General features: G+C 49.3%; 2 protein-coding genes across 8 annotated transcripts in view; one reads left to right on the top strand and one right to left on the bottom strand.

Annotated features, from left to right (window-relative positions):
• The window catches only part of LOC128125084 (IgGFc-binding protein-like), a 52193-nt gene extending 51412 nt beyond the window's left edge, over positions 1 to 781 (bottom strand). For 5 of the 7 annotated variants that reach the window (XM_052762064.1, XM_052762070.1, XM_052762067.1 and 2 more), the window contains exons 1-2: positions 445 to 781; positions 208 to 334 (exon numbers count right to left, since the gene is read on the bottom strand). The gene's annotated coding sequence lies outside the window, so the exon portion shown is untranslated. The remainder of the gene's footprint in view (positions 1 to 207; positions 335 to 444) is intronic. The other 2 variants (XM_052762065.1, XM_052762068.1) reach the window with 1 other exon arrangement.
• A 96-nt stretch (positions 782 to 877) lies between these two features.
• Psmc4 (proteasome 26S subunit, ATPase 4) lies at positions 878 to 10450 on the top strand. Its single transcript, XM_052762072.1, has 11 exons — positions 878 to 1008; positions 1817 to 1915; positions 2024 to 2210; positions 3627 to 3773; positions 3857 to 3966; positions 4044 to 4137; positions 9148 to 9315; positions 9398 to 9474; positions 9657 to 9825; positions 10002 to 10057; positions 10250 to 10450. Exons 1-11 carry the CDS (start codon positions 973 to 975, stop codon positions 10361 to 10363), a joined length of 1257 nt encoding a protein of 418 aa, XP_052618032.1. The 5' UTR covers positions 878 to 972; the 3' UTR covers positions 10364 to 10450.
• Positions 10451 to 13082: the final 2632 nt, after the last annotated feature.

Here is a 13082-nt window from a genome sequence, read left to right as displayed (position 1 = left end):
GGAGGCTGGAGAGATGACTCACTCAGCCTGTAACTCCAGTGCCACAGACTCCTACGCCCTCTTCTGGCCTCCGTTGTACTGCATCCATGTGCACAAACTCACGCTCTAACACACACACACACACACACACACACACACACACACACACACACACAATTATCAATAAAATCCTTTCAAAAAAGATTTATTTATATTACTTTTACTTACGTGTAGGTGTGTGTATCTGCAAGTGGGGATGTGCGCTTGAGAGCAGGTGCCCGCAGAAGCCAAAGGAGTCAGTTACCTACGCTGGGGAGCGGCCCCACGTCTACGCTGAGACCCGAACTCGGGTCTTCTAGAAGAGCATCAAGTGCTCTTCAGCGCTGAGCCATCTCTCCGCCCACCTCCACCCCCACCCCCACCCCCAGTGAAGAAGAAAGAGAAGAGGAAAAGATTCGACAGGACCTGGCAGTGCTCTAAAGCACCCGCAGCTGCCTCATTTTCTCCAGCTTTGGTGCGATCTGATTGGCTCCTCGCCGTTCTGTGGCCTTTGCTTCTCCCTGCCGGTGGCGGCCGGAGGACTGTCAGAAGAGATTCCTCTGTAGAACCGAACTCAGGTCTCGTAACTCAGCTGAATCTTGAGAATGCCCTCTAACAAATCTCTGGAGACTGTCTTCAAGAGCAACGCGGCCGCGCCGCCTACTGGAGAAAAATCCCCACGACGCGCGAGCCGCCGCGGAGCAAGACGGCGCCGAATGAGAGCTGCTGCGCACGCGCAAACCACCTCGCGGGCCCGCGCAAAGCACGGGCGCACGACTTAGGGGCGGAGCCCAGGACCCAGTCTTTCCCGCCCTTCCTGCGATTCCCGCCCATCCTGTCCGCCCTCGGCCATACCTTAAACTACGTTTCCCAAGATGCTCTATGCGAAGGACTTCCGTTGGCGTCAGCGGAAGCCGTGACTAGCCGGGCTGCACGGAGGCCGGCTTGGTCACTATGGAGGAGATAGGCATTTTGGTGGAGAAGGTTCAGGTGCGGTGGGAATCTGGGTTTCTTTGCGCGAGCTAGGCCTAAGTGGCGTGCTGAGTGAACTCCAGGAACCCAGGTCGGGACTGGGTGGTTTCAGAGGCCTCGGGGTAGAGCTTTGAGTGGTCCCGAGGCCTGGCTGGGTGGCCGTGTTATCAGGAGGGCGGCAGAGCTCAAACTAGCAGAGCGGCAGAGGAAAGTGGCGTTAAACTTAAAGACTCTTTAAGACCGAGCGATTTCGAGGCCTGGATAGCTGTGCTTAGTAGCTTTTCGGTTTGGGGGTTGGACCAGGTGGAGAATGATGTAGTGGGACCCTGTGGCCTAGGTATATCCGTGGCCAAGTGGCTAGTGGACTGACTGTAGTTGGGGCTTGGACGGGGAGGCGTTATGTTAAGTATTATTTGTGGCTTGGCTGAGTGACCTTTGGCCTTAATGTGAGTTGGGAGCCTGACATGAAAGCTTTGCCGGGGAAACTGAGTAATGAAACTCTGAATGTGCTCTGACCTTAAAAACCATGTGAACCTCCTGAGGGGACCAGGATGCTGGGAACTGATATCGGAGTTTGCTGTAACATTTGCATCCTAGTTAGGGGGCATCATAATAGCAGATGGGAGATGTTGACATAAACAGTTTAAGGGGCCTGATAGGAGAAACCTACAATGGGGATTGAGCAGTTCCTGTATTCATTTAGAGAACTCGAGTTAGGTCAGGTGCTGGAGGCTGAGTGACTTGGTGAAATGGGAAGAAAGTACTGTAGTTGATTTCATGAGATGATTCTCTACTTCCAACACCAAGTTGTCCTTTTCATCTATAGGATGAGATCCCAGCACTGTCTGTGTCTCGGCCCCAGACTGGCCTGTCCTTTCTGGGGCCTGAACCCGAGGACTTGGAGGACCTGTACAGTCGCTACAAGGTATGGTCAGCCCTGACCTGGACCCTCGTAGGGCCCCCATCACAGACTGCCCCCACCTTCCAGTCTGGTACAGCAAGGCCTACAGACAGCCCTTTGCTCTGCTTACAGAAGCTGCAGCAGGAGCTGGAGTTCCTGGAGGTCCAGGAGGAGTATATCAAAGATGAGCAGAAGAATCTGAAGAAAGAATTCCTCCATGCCCAGGAGGAAGTGAAGCGAATCCAGAGCATCCCATTGGTCATTGGTCAGTTTCTGGAGGCTGTGGATCAGAACACAGCCATCGTGGGCTCTACCACAGGTGAGTGGTCGGGCAGGTTGGGGGCGCCTCACTGGTTCTTCTGTCTGTCCAACACCTGATTCTTCTGTAGGCCAGGAACTGGGAATTGTCACGTCCTAAGAATAGCAAGGCAGGGTGATGAAATGGCCAGAGGATTGACTAATCCAAAAGAAGATATGTATTTTATTTCCTGAATGGCTCTTTCCGCCTCTCAATTCATGTATGCATATATATAAAAGTTTCACTAGCCAGGTAATGGTGTGCACCTTTAATCTCAGCACTGAGAAGGCAGGGACAGGAAGATCTCTGTGAGTTTGAGGCCTGCCTGGTCCACATAGTGCATTCCAGAACTACACATAGAGAGACCCTGTTTCTAAAAAAAAAAAAGTCCAACATGATTATTTACCCTGTATGTGGTGTACCGCTGATGTTTCTGTTGTAGTCTGTTTGACTTAAACGAGCTTATGGTCATGACCCGCTGAGTTTATTTCACCACCACTGCTGGGTTAGGAGCTGCAGTTTGAAAACACTGGCAGCAGGTTAAAACTTGGGGCTCTGGTTTGGGCTCAGCATACAGTAACTGCTGTCGATGAACAGAAATCCAGGCCCTGCCCTTACACCTGCCTGCTTCTGGCCACTGCTGCTCCGGACTGAGCCATATGCTTAGAAAGGTTCTAGATAGAGGTGTATGATCACTTGGGCTTGGACAGATGGGCTATGAGGAAGCACGGGGAGAACGATGTCCAGGATGAGGACTGCAGACGGTGGAGGCCCCCTGAGATAGTGTGGTTGGAGGGGTGGGTTTGCAGGGAGACAGTGAGGGAAGTTGAGGTTGTTTTGGGAGATGTCTAGCTTCATGTTTTGCTGTGCATTACTAGTGTAACTGTAGGGAGTAAATTGGAGAAGAGGGATGGAGGCCGCTAACCAGGGATTCATGCAGAGACTTAGACAGAATATCGCTATGGTTGTAGAATAGGTGATACCAAAGGAGGGGCTGGTTGAATAGATTGGGAGGTTGTGTGGAAAGTCACAGTGAGTGGGGGCTCTGAAAGGATGGAGAGAAGGGTCCAATATGAGGTTTATTCCTCTGACTGGGAACTCAAGAACAATGGGTGTCCTTGAGACGGATCCAGGAGAAATAGCACAGTTTAGAGAAAAATAGCAGGATTGTGTTGGGACACATTGAACGATACCCAGGGACATCCAGAAGATGGCGTATGGTCACCAAAGCTGGACCGCAAGAGAGAATCAGGGCTGTAGACAGACAAGGAACTCATAAGTGTGAGCATGGGGTGGATTGGAGGAGGCAAAACTGGAGGCCCAGAGGGTCCAGATGTGAAAACTTAGAAAGTGCCACCTGTGGTGTAAAGGGAATTGGGGAAGGAACAATGTCACGTCTCTGCCCCTTTTCATTCTCTTTTTCCTTCCTTTCCACAGGCTCCAACTATTATGTGCGCATCCTCAGTACCATTGATCGGGAACTGCTCAAGCCCAATGCCTCAGTGGCCCTGCACAAACACAGCAATGCGCTGGTGGATGTGCTGCCTCCTGAGGCCGACAGCAGCATCATGATGCTCACCTCAGGTGAGGGGGGCACCCAGGGCCCTGGGAGTCCCAAGGGGACCCTGTGGGCCAAACTGGAAGCTGCAGCTCTACTCTCCCAGCAGACCAGAAGCCAGATGTGATGTATGCAGATATCGGAGGCATGGACATCCAGAAACAGGAGGTGCGGGAGGCCGTGGAGCTCCCGCTCACACACTTCGAGCTCTACAAGCAGGTGAGGGCAGGGAGAGGCCTCGCTGGGCCTGGGGTTGGTGACAGGATTCCTGGCTCATCCTTTCCCACCTCCCTCAGATCGGCATCGACCCTCCCCGGGGTGTCCTCATGTATGGCCCACCTGGCTGCGGAAAGACAATGTTGGCAAAGGCTGTGGCACATCACACGACAGGTGAGCCCCTCGTTGCCTCCCCGGTGCTGTCATGTGCCCTGGACTCCTCACCTTGCCTCCTGCTTCCTCGGGTTTCGTGGGAAATGGCATAGCACAGTACCTGTAATATAGGCTCTGGGGACAGGTGGGGGGGTCTCTTGTCTGCTGTACAGTCTGGGCAGGTGATTTCACCTCATTGTTCCTCAGTTTTCTCAAAATTAAAAACCAGTGAGGTGTGGTATCACACGCCTTTAATCTCAGCACCCAGGAGGTAGAAGCAGGTGGGTTACTGTGCATTCAAGGCCAGCCTGGTCCATATAGGCAGCCCTGGCTGCCAATGCTAAATAGTGAGACCCTGTGTGTTCAATAAGGGCAAATTGAAAAGAAAAAAAAAAAGTCTTATCTAGAAATGCTGGCAAATATGCTTAATTCTGACTCAGAGACTGAGGCAGTAAGATAAGAATTTGAGACTGTCCTGGGCTACCCAGCAAGACCTTGTTCAAAACAAAAAAACAAACAAACAAAAAAACAAAAACACCCTCATTCCGGAGGGTGATTGCGGAGGGTGATTGCGAGGAGTCGGTAAAATAATACAGTGTATTTCTTATGGTGGGTTCAGACTCAGTGCTTATAACCGCAAATGCTGAGCCGAAGCCAAGGGGGTAAGTGATTAGAGAGAGTACAGTCCACAGACCACTCTGGAAGCAGGGTGGACAGGAGGGTGTCCTGGATGTGCTGTCCATCCTGCATGGGCCCCTCAGGAGAAGTTCCCAGAGGAAGCAGATGTGAGGAGGATGTGTCGGGCACAGAGAGTGGAAGAGGGAACTTAGGTCAGACACAGTAATGTGTGCAAAGGCCCAGCGGTGGAGGCCTTAGAGACATCACGGGGAGACTATAGATCCCACTAGTGCAAAGCCGAGCTTTTGGGTTTTCCTGCTGCGTGACTGGCGGAGTAGGGGCTGTGTTTGGCAGCACATAGGGGGTGAAGCTGAAGAGATCGTGAGGTGCCTGATTATAAATAGACTAAAGTATTTTTAGTCTAAAATCCAACAGCCAATCAGAAGACTTGGTTTAGAGACCCCTATTATTAGCCTCATGCTGTGTGCTTAGGGATGGATAGTGAAGGGGTGGCAGCGTTGAGATTTGCTAATGAAGTAGGTGTAATTGGCGAGAGGTAACTCAAGAGCACTTCTCAGTCCTGGCTTAGGCTATCCTGGAGTTGTTGTTGACTTTGACAGGATAGAGAGGTGAACTGGGGTAGAGGAGCAGTGGATTTGCTATGGGACACATGAGATTTCATGACCAGGGAACATTCAGCTAGAACTCTAAAACATGGATGCACTGTCCCACTTTGATTTGGGCTGTCAGTGGAGATTTGGATTCATCGATGCATGTCCTCTCTAGTTGTTTCTGTGAGTGTAAGCCTGGGTTTGGAAAGGTGAGATAAAAATGGTAATAGCAGTGGTAAATACAACCACAGTGTTAGCTAGACGTCTGTAATGTTCTTTAGCTAGACGTCTATAATGTTCTTTAGGCAGATGTCTGTAATGTTCTTTAGGCAGACGTCTATAATGTTCTTTAGGCAGATGTCTGTAATGTTCTTTAGCTAGACGTCTGTAATGTTCTTTAGCTAGACGTCTATAATGTTCTTTAGGCAGACGTCTGTAATGTTCTTTAGCTAGACGTCTGTAATGTTCTTTAGCTAGACGTCTGTAATGTTCTTTAGGCAGACGTCTGTAATGTTCTTTAGGCAGATGTCTGTAATGTTCTTTAGCTAGACGTCTGTAATGTTCTTTAGGCAGACGTCTGTAATGTTCTTTAGCTAGACGTCTGTAATGTTCTTTAGCTAGACGTCTATAATGTTCTTTAGGCAGACGTCTGTAATGTTCTTTAGGCAGATGTCTGTAATGTTCTTTAGCTAGATGTCTGTAATGTTCTTTAGCTAGACGTCTATAATGTTCTTTAGCTAGACGTCTATAATGTTCTTTAGGCAGACGTCTGTAATGTTCTTTAGCTAGATGTCTGTAATGTTCTACTCTTCTTGGGAAGTTGTGCATATAGCTTTCAGAAATTGGCATTGGAATACACTGGATACTGCTGAGTGTCTGCCATGTGCCAGGTAACTAATTCCTGAGATACTCAAACAAGCAAGTGTCTATTCCTGGGATCAGTGTCCTCAAGGGCAAGTGGGGGTGGGGAGATAGTTGGAAAGGGTCGATGTTGATGGTTTAAGGTAGGAAGGGCTGTGGTAGCCCACGCCTTTAATCTCAGCACTCAGGAGGCAGAGGCAGGCAGATCTCTGAGTTCAAGGCCAGAATAGGACAGAGACTCCAACAACAACAAAAACAGATAGGGAAGATTTTACTGTATTGTAATTGCCTTGGGAAGGAGCTAGTTGGTTGGAAACATGTGATACAAGCACGAAGAGAGGTGATGGGTGGGAAGAGAGCCCTGCAGAGGTGGGGGGTGGGGCTTAGATGGAGGGTCAGGAGGGTGGAGAGGGTGAGGGAGGATAATGTCCTGGCAAGGAGGACTGGAAGCGGAGCAGGAGCAGTCATGGGAGGAGGGCTCACTGCTGTCTGTGGTGAGCTTAGGTGAGGTCTTCTGACAGCCGAAAGGCAGGTAGAGGGGGTGCTAGAGGACAGTGGAAGATTTAAACTCTCACTGTGGAGTTTAAAGCAGTTCTGAGTTAAAGACCCAGGGCAGGTTGATGAGAATGTGTGGTGGCGCCATCTGTCCTTTTCTCTGGTCTTCCTCCAAATGCCTTCCTTGGTGGCATTTGTTTGTGTGGCGATGGCACTGGAGCGGGCATTGCCTGTCGTCCTGACCGGCAAAGCCGTGGAGAAAAAGAAATGCCTCACATGAGAACGCAGGTTTATCACTTGTTCGGGGTCACCAGCTGACTAGCTGTGGTGCTAGGATTTGATGCTGAGACCTGACCCCAAGCTGCAGGCTCTTGATACGCATCAATTCCTGGAGCTCAGTGAGATACAGGAATGTGTAAGCCAGACAAATGATACAGAGGATGGCTGGCTATTTGTGAAGGTGATAATAAAATTATAAAGCTTTGTGTTATATTTGGAATTCAGGAAATCTGCTGCCTTAAAACATCTTTTAAGTATTTCCTGAGAAAGTGATTTTAGAAAGTTCCAATGTACCCCTCACCCAGATTCCTCCGTATTACTTCATGGCCCCTGTAACATGTCACAGAAGTTACGGAAAGCAGGAAGTTGACATTGCTAAGGTACTCTGAACTGGAGACTAGACATCTTTGACATTTACCAGCAGCCCACTAGTGTCCTTGTTCTACCCAAGTTTCCATCTAGACAGGTGACCTTGGCCAAGAGCGGACAGAAGTTGAGGGCCTCTTCTGTTCGGAGTGCATCTGGAGAAGGCTCTGTCACTGGAAGAGGGTGCAGGGGTGGAGCAGTGGGAAAGTCCTGGTTGAGACAGGGTTTCATCTGCTTGCTGTGATGGCGACTAACTGCCAAGAGTGAGCAACTCAGCGGGAGACTGGTCCAGGGTGGGTGGGAGGAAGCAGAGGCTGAACAGTCTAAAAGATGGACAGGAGACTGGGTGAGCCCGTCATAGAAGTCAGCTCCAGAGATGGGGTTTCTTGTGGGCACAAAGCAAGGAAGGTGTGTCTAGGAGCAGCCCTGAGGTTAAGGTACGAGGTGAGCCCCAAGGTGATGAGGGAAAGTGGGCACTTTTTCATACCTTCAGCCAAATGTGAAGTCTGGGTCTGAGGGCATGTCAGGCCACCAGTCTGCAGGCGTGCCCAGTTCCTGCTTGGCCTGTGTATATGGATTGTGTCTCCCTGCTCTGGTGGCAGGAAGGAGAGTCCCAGGAGTGTGTTCCACACGGCATGCAGCCGCCCACTTAATAGGAAACAAGTCCAGAGGGAAGGCCCAGAACAAGCCTGATTCAGCCTTGCTGCTGGCTGTCAATCAAATGAGAAGATGGACTTAGGGCCTTGGATTCTTCCAGGGATGTGAAAAAGTGACTCAGAGTTAGGCACACATGTAGTGTAGTTAACATTGCAGTGTAGTTAACCAACTACACTTTTTTACTCTTTGGGGACCCGCCACCCAGCTCCCAAATATGTACACGGAGACTAAATCTTACTTATGAATGCCCAATTTTAACTTGGCTTGTTTCTAACCAGCTTTTCTAACTTAGCTTATCCTATTTCTCTTTAACTACATTTTACCTTTGGGTTTTTTACCTTTCTTTATTCTATATATCTTTCTTTCCTTCTTACTCCATGGCTGACTGTGTGACTGGGTAGCTGGCCCCTGGTGTCCTCCTGTCCTCCTTTTTCTCACTCTTCCCACTTCTCTCAAGCCTAGATTTCTCCTTCTATTTATTCTCCCTGCCTGGCAGCCCCGCCTATTTCTCTCTCCTGCCTAGCTAATTGGTTCAGACCAATCAGGTGTTTTAGGCTCAGTAACACAGCTTTGCAGATTAAAAAATGCAACGTAAAAGAATGCAATACATCTGTGCATCGTTAAATATTCCACAACATTGCAGAGCTTGCAACAGGAGAATTTCTAATTCTAGGCAAGGGCGGGCCGTGTATCAAAATCCTTCCTCAAAACAAACAAGTATGGTTCATAGAGCAAACATGAACTTAGCACTCTTGGCCAGACAGTCTAATTTCTTTTCTTTTTCTTTTTTTTTTTCCCCCTAATTTCTTATTCTATGGACTTTTCTGTTTTGTCAACTGATTTTGCATGCATTCTGGAATTTGGGGTTTTTAGTTTTTGTTTTGTGCTTAACATTCTGATTCTTCTAAAAAGTCCCCAAAATGACATGTATGTGCAGGGTTTATGATTGGGGCTTCTCCGTCACTGTGAGGCAAGAGCAGTGACTGGGTGTGGAGACCCAACGGTGTGCCTTACCCAGCTACTAGGGGTAGTTATTTAAAAAAAAAAAAAAAAAAGACATCTTCAGAAATTCCCAGGGTCAGTTAAAGCACAGGGACCCCAAAGGAGCATGGTTCCCATTCTAACCAAGTCATTCTGCCCTCAGCTGCATTTATCCGTGTGGTGGGCTCAGAGTTTGTACAGAAGTACCTGGGTGAGGGCCCCCGAATGGTCCGGGATGTGTTCCGCCTGGCCAAGGAGAATGCACCTGCCATCATCTTCATAGATGAAATTGATGCCATTGCCACCAAGAGATTTGATGCTCAGACAGGAGGTGAGTGGTGCCCAGACAACCTGGATCTTGTGCAGGCTTGTCAAAGGACGTGTCCTGGACTGACCATGTCTCTTACTCTCAGCTGACAGGGAGGTTCAGAGGATCCTGCTGGAGCTGCTAAATCAAATGGATGGATTTGACCAAAACGTCAATGTGAAGGTTTAGGGTTCAGGATTGGCAAGGGGTGGTATGGATTGGCAAGGGGTGGTATGGATTGGCAAGGGGTGGTATGGTGTAGGGACTGGGGAAAGATAGGGACTGTCTGAAGAGGGCCAGATGTCATGACAGAAAGAGAGGATGTAGGGGTGGCAGAAGTCTGAGCCGGTCCCTCCCCATGCCAGGTAATCATGGCCACAAACAGAGCAGACACCTTGGATCCAGCTCTGCTTCGGCCAGGACGCCTGGACCGCAAAATTGAATTCCCACTCCCTGACCGTCGCCAGAAGAGGTTGATTTTCTCCACCATCACCAGCAAGATGAACCTCTCTGAGGAGGTAGACCTGGAAGACTGTATCCTTCAGAAGTGAGAGAGGGGACCCAGCAGAAAGTGGGTCCTTATCACAATCACCACCTTTTGGGGAGTACAGGGGAAGGTCCAGAAGAGGGGGCGTGACCGGGATAAACATCCGTTTCCAAGAACTGACCCCCTCATGTGAAGAAAGGTTTCTTTAACTCAGCTGCTGCAGATGTGGCCCGGCCAGATAAGATTTCAGGAGCTGATATCAACTCCATCTGTCAGGAGGTGAGCAAGATTCTCTCTGATCTGAGCAGGGGTGCTTAAAGATGTCTCCCTTCTCTGCTCTTCTTTTCTGCAGTCTGTCCTCCCCTCGTGCCCCGCTGGGTTCTTGGGCCTGTCTCTTCCATCGCTGTCATGGGGCCGAGGGGTGGGGAGGGTGGAACTTGGAGTACAGTTTTTATTCCCATCCCTTCCTAGAGTGGAATGTTGGCTGTCCGGGAGAACCGCTACATTGTCCTGGCCAAGGACTTCGAGAAAGCCTACAAGACCGTGATCAAGAAAGATGAGCAGGAACATGAGTTTTACAAGTGACCCCCTCCCCACACTTGCCCAGAAGCTAGTTTTCTCTTTACCCAGGATTGGTTTAGTCAATAAATGGACATGATTGGATCTATTTAATTTCTTCTTAGGTGTTTAACTCCTTTGGGGAATATGGATCTTGAATAGGATCCACTGGGTCCTTCCTTGTCTCCTGTCAAATAAGTAGGCAAGGTTCCTGGCCTGGGATGCAACGTGAGAGAAGGGCAAAGAATGTGAGCCAAATGACTTCAGAGATTTTGGAAAGGGGGATGGAAGCCTTGACCACAGACTCAAGCCCCTCTCTTATTTCTACAGGAAGATCATTTGGATTTTCAGGGATTTCTGCCTTCCTTTCATACACAAGGGCCAGGGACAGAGATCCCCCCAGTCTGTTCTCCTTCTGCAGCCTCTCAGAGAGAGCACAGGTGTATTTGGTTGCCAAGGAAACAATAAAAGCCCAGTGCACATGCTTGTCTGCCTGTAAGAGACAAGTTCCCAAGATGCACTCTTCCATGCCTGGGCATACCAAGTCTGCTGGGCATGCTGCCCTATTTGTAAGACTCCTGGCCGGGCGGTGGTGGCGCACGCCTTTAATCCCAGCACTCGGGAGGCAGAGGCAGGCGGATCTCTGTGAGTTCAAGGCCAGCCTGGGCTACCAAGTGAGTTCCAGGACAGGCGCAAAGCTACACAGAGAAACCCTGTCTCGAAAAACCAAAAAAAAAAGACTCAACTTCTGGCTAAGTGCTCTTCCCCAGGCAAATGAGACTTAATCCCCGAGTCGTCATCTAGCCAAAGCTCTTCTGCCGTCCTTTATGCTTGAGGCTTTGCGAGGCTTTGCGCTGTTTGTCCTGGTGTCTCCAGGGGTTCCATTTCTGGTTAAGCTTTGCCTACCCTCCCTGGTTGTGGGGCTTCTTTCTTGGTCATCTCTATGAAGAGGCTGGCTGCTCCGTTCTGTGATCCTCTGTCACCTCAGCTGCTTAGCGTAGTTTAATGTGGCTTTCAAGGCTCTGGTCTGCCCTCTACTCACCTGTTACCCTGTCCGGCTGCCTGACCTTGCAGGGTTCTGAAGACTCAGGCTCCCCTCTGTCCATCATTCTAATCAGGCCGAATCCCAGTTTCCCTCACTATTATTTAGAGTCATCTTCCTCTATAGTTAACCCAGCCTGCTCCCACCCAAGTCAGGAAGTGGAGTCCTTTGCCATGTTCCCTAGGGCCTGCCCATGTTCTACCTGGAGAAGCTACCATGCTTTAGACCAGTGGTTCTCGACCTTCTTAATACAGTTCCTCATGTTGTGGTGACCCCTAACCATAAAATTATTTTTGTTGCTACTTTATAACTGTAATTTTGCTGCTGTTGTGAATTGTGATGGAAATACCTGTTTTCCGATGGTCTTAAGCAACCCCTGTGAAAGGCTCATTTGACCCCCAAAGAGGTCATGACCTACAGGTTGAGAACCACTACTTTAGACTTAATTTCTTATCCCCTGCAGACTGAAGTACAGAGCAGTTAGGGAAGGCAGTTTGATCATAGTGCGGCCACCATCCCCTACACATGGTAAATATTTGGGTTCTGTCTAAAAATTGAGTATGTACTTTGAAGAACGGATGGACTCTTAAGAGCACTTGGGCTCTTCCAGAGGACCTAGGTTTGATTCCCAGCACTCATGGTAGCTCACAACTCCTCAGTAGTCAGTGGGTATGCACATAGTATACAGACACATGGAGGCAAAACACATTAAAAATAAATTTTAAAAAGTGACCATCAGGAAAAATAGTTGAGGAATATCAGGTCTTTGAAGGGAAGGGGGTGATCTATCCATGGCTGGCAGAATGAGCAAAAGAGGACCCCCAGGCCCCATTAAAATGAGTCAGGAGTAAACTACAGGACAAAGGGAGGTGTGACTTGAGAGTCACATATTGTGGAGCTTAGTGGCCGCTGCTTGCTCACTTGCTTAGCAGACCTGGGGAAACCTGAGCTGAAAGGTAATGAGAAACACATGTTCCCTTTTCAGAGGGGTCAGGAAACAGGTACCAGGTTCCCAAGGGAAGGGCATGGGGTATTACCACAACATGTATAGAACGTACTTCCCATGGCTGTGTACCTTGAAGTGTCTGAAACCATCTCATTCAGTAAAATGGGCACAAGCCCCAGTGATAGAAGAGGCATGACGTCACATTTGCCAGTGAAACAGCATGGAGCTCTTGACAGCGAGAGGAACGCCAACACCGAGGGAGGGCTCCTGTAGCAGCCCTCTCCCTGTATGCCTGACTGCCCTTAGCAGGGCTGCAAACACCACGGCTGATTCTGCTGTGGAGAGCTGTCCACTCACGGCTCCCTGACGCACTAGAGGGACTTCCTCAGGAGTGAGTCAGACTCGGTCTCTGTTGTCAAAGACCTCACAGTGTAAGAGAAAGACCAACTCAGTAATGTATTTCTTAAGCTAAGGTCTTGCTTTGTTACCCTAATAGCTGTACACTCCTGGGGTCAAACAATCCTGATTCAGCCTGGGTCGGTGGACAACAGGTGTGCTAATCACACTGTTTGACTAATGGACAGAGGCCTTTTTCTTGATGGAGTTCAGGAACTGCTCTGAGAAATGATTCAGGTAGAATGTTCTAGTGCTCAAACTCAGTGACAACTTACCTTGAGACGGGGACATCTCAGTGGTGAGCTCGGTTTTAGTTTTTCCTGTCAGTTCACTGGATGTTTCACAGGGCATTGTACCATTTC

Source organism: Peromyscus californicus, unplaced genomic scaffold (genome assembly GCF_007827085.1).
Source record: "Peromyscus californicus insignis strain IS unplaced genomic scaffold, ASM782708v3 Scaffold_4__1_contigs__length_199733344, whole genome shotgun sequence".
In the NCBI taxonomy this organism is placed as follows: Eukaryota; Metazoa; Chordata; class Mammalia; order Rodentia; family Cricetidae; genus Peromyscus; species Peromyscus californicus.
The sequence above is the reverse complement of the archived record's forward strand: the minus strand, read 5'-3'. Positions and strand labels throughout refer to the sequence as shown.

Coding starts and splice junctions, on each gene's coding strand:
- Psmc4 (XM_052762072.1), top strand. CDS start 973: ATGGAGGAGATAGGCATTTTGGTGGAGAAGGTTCAG. Junction 9,475..9,656: donor ACCAAAACGTCAATGTGAAG/GTTTAGGGTTCA, acceptor TCCCCATGCCAG/GTAATCATGGCCACAAACAG. Junction 9,826..10,001: donor GGAGGTAGACCTGGAAGACT/GTATCCTTCAGA, acceptor CAGCTGCTGCAG/ATGTGGCCCGGCCAGATAAG.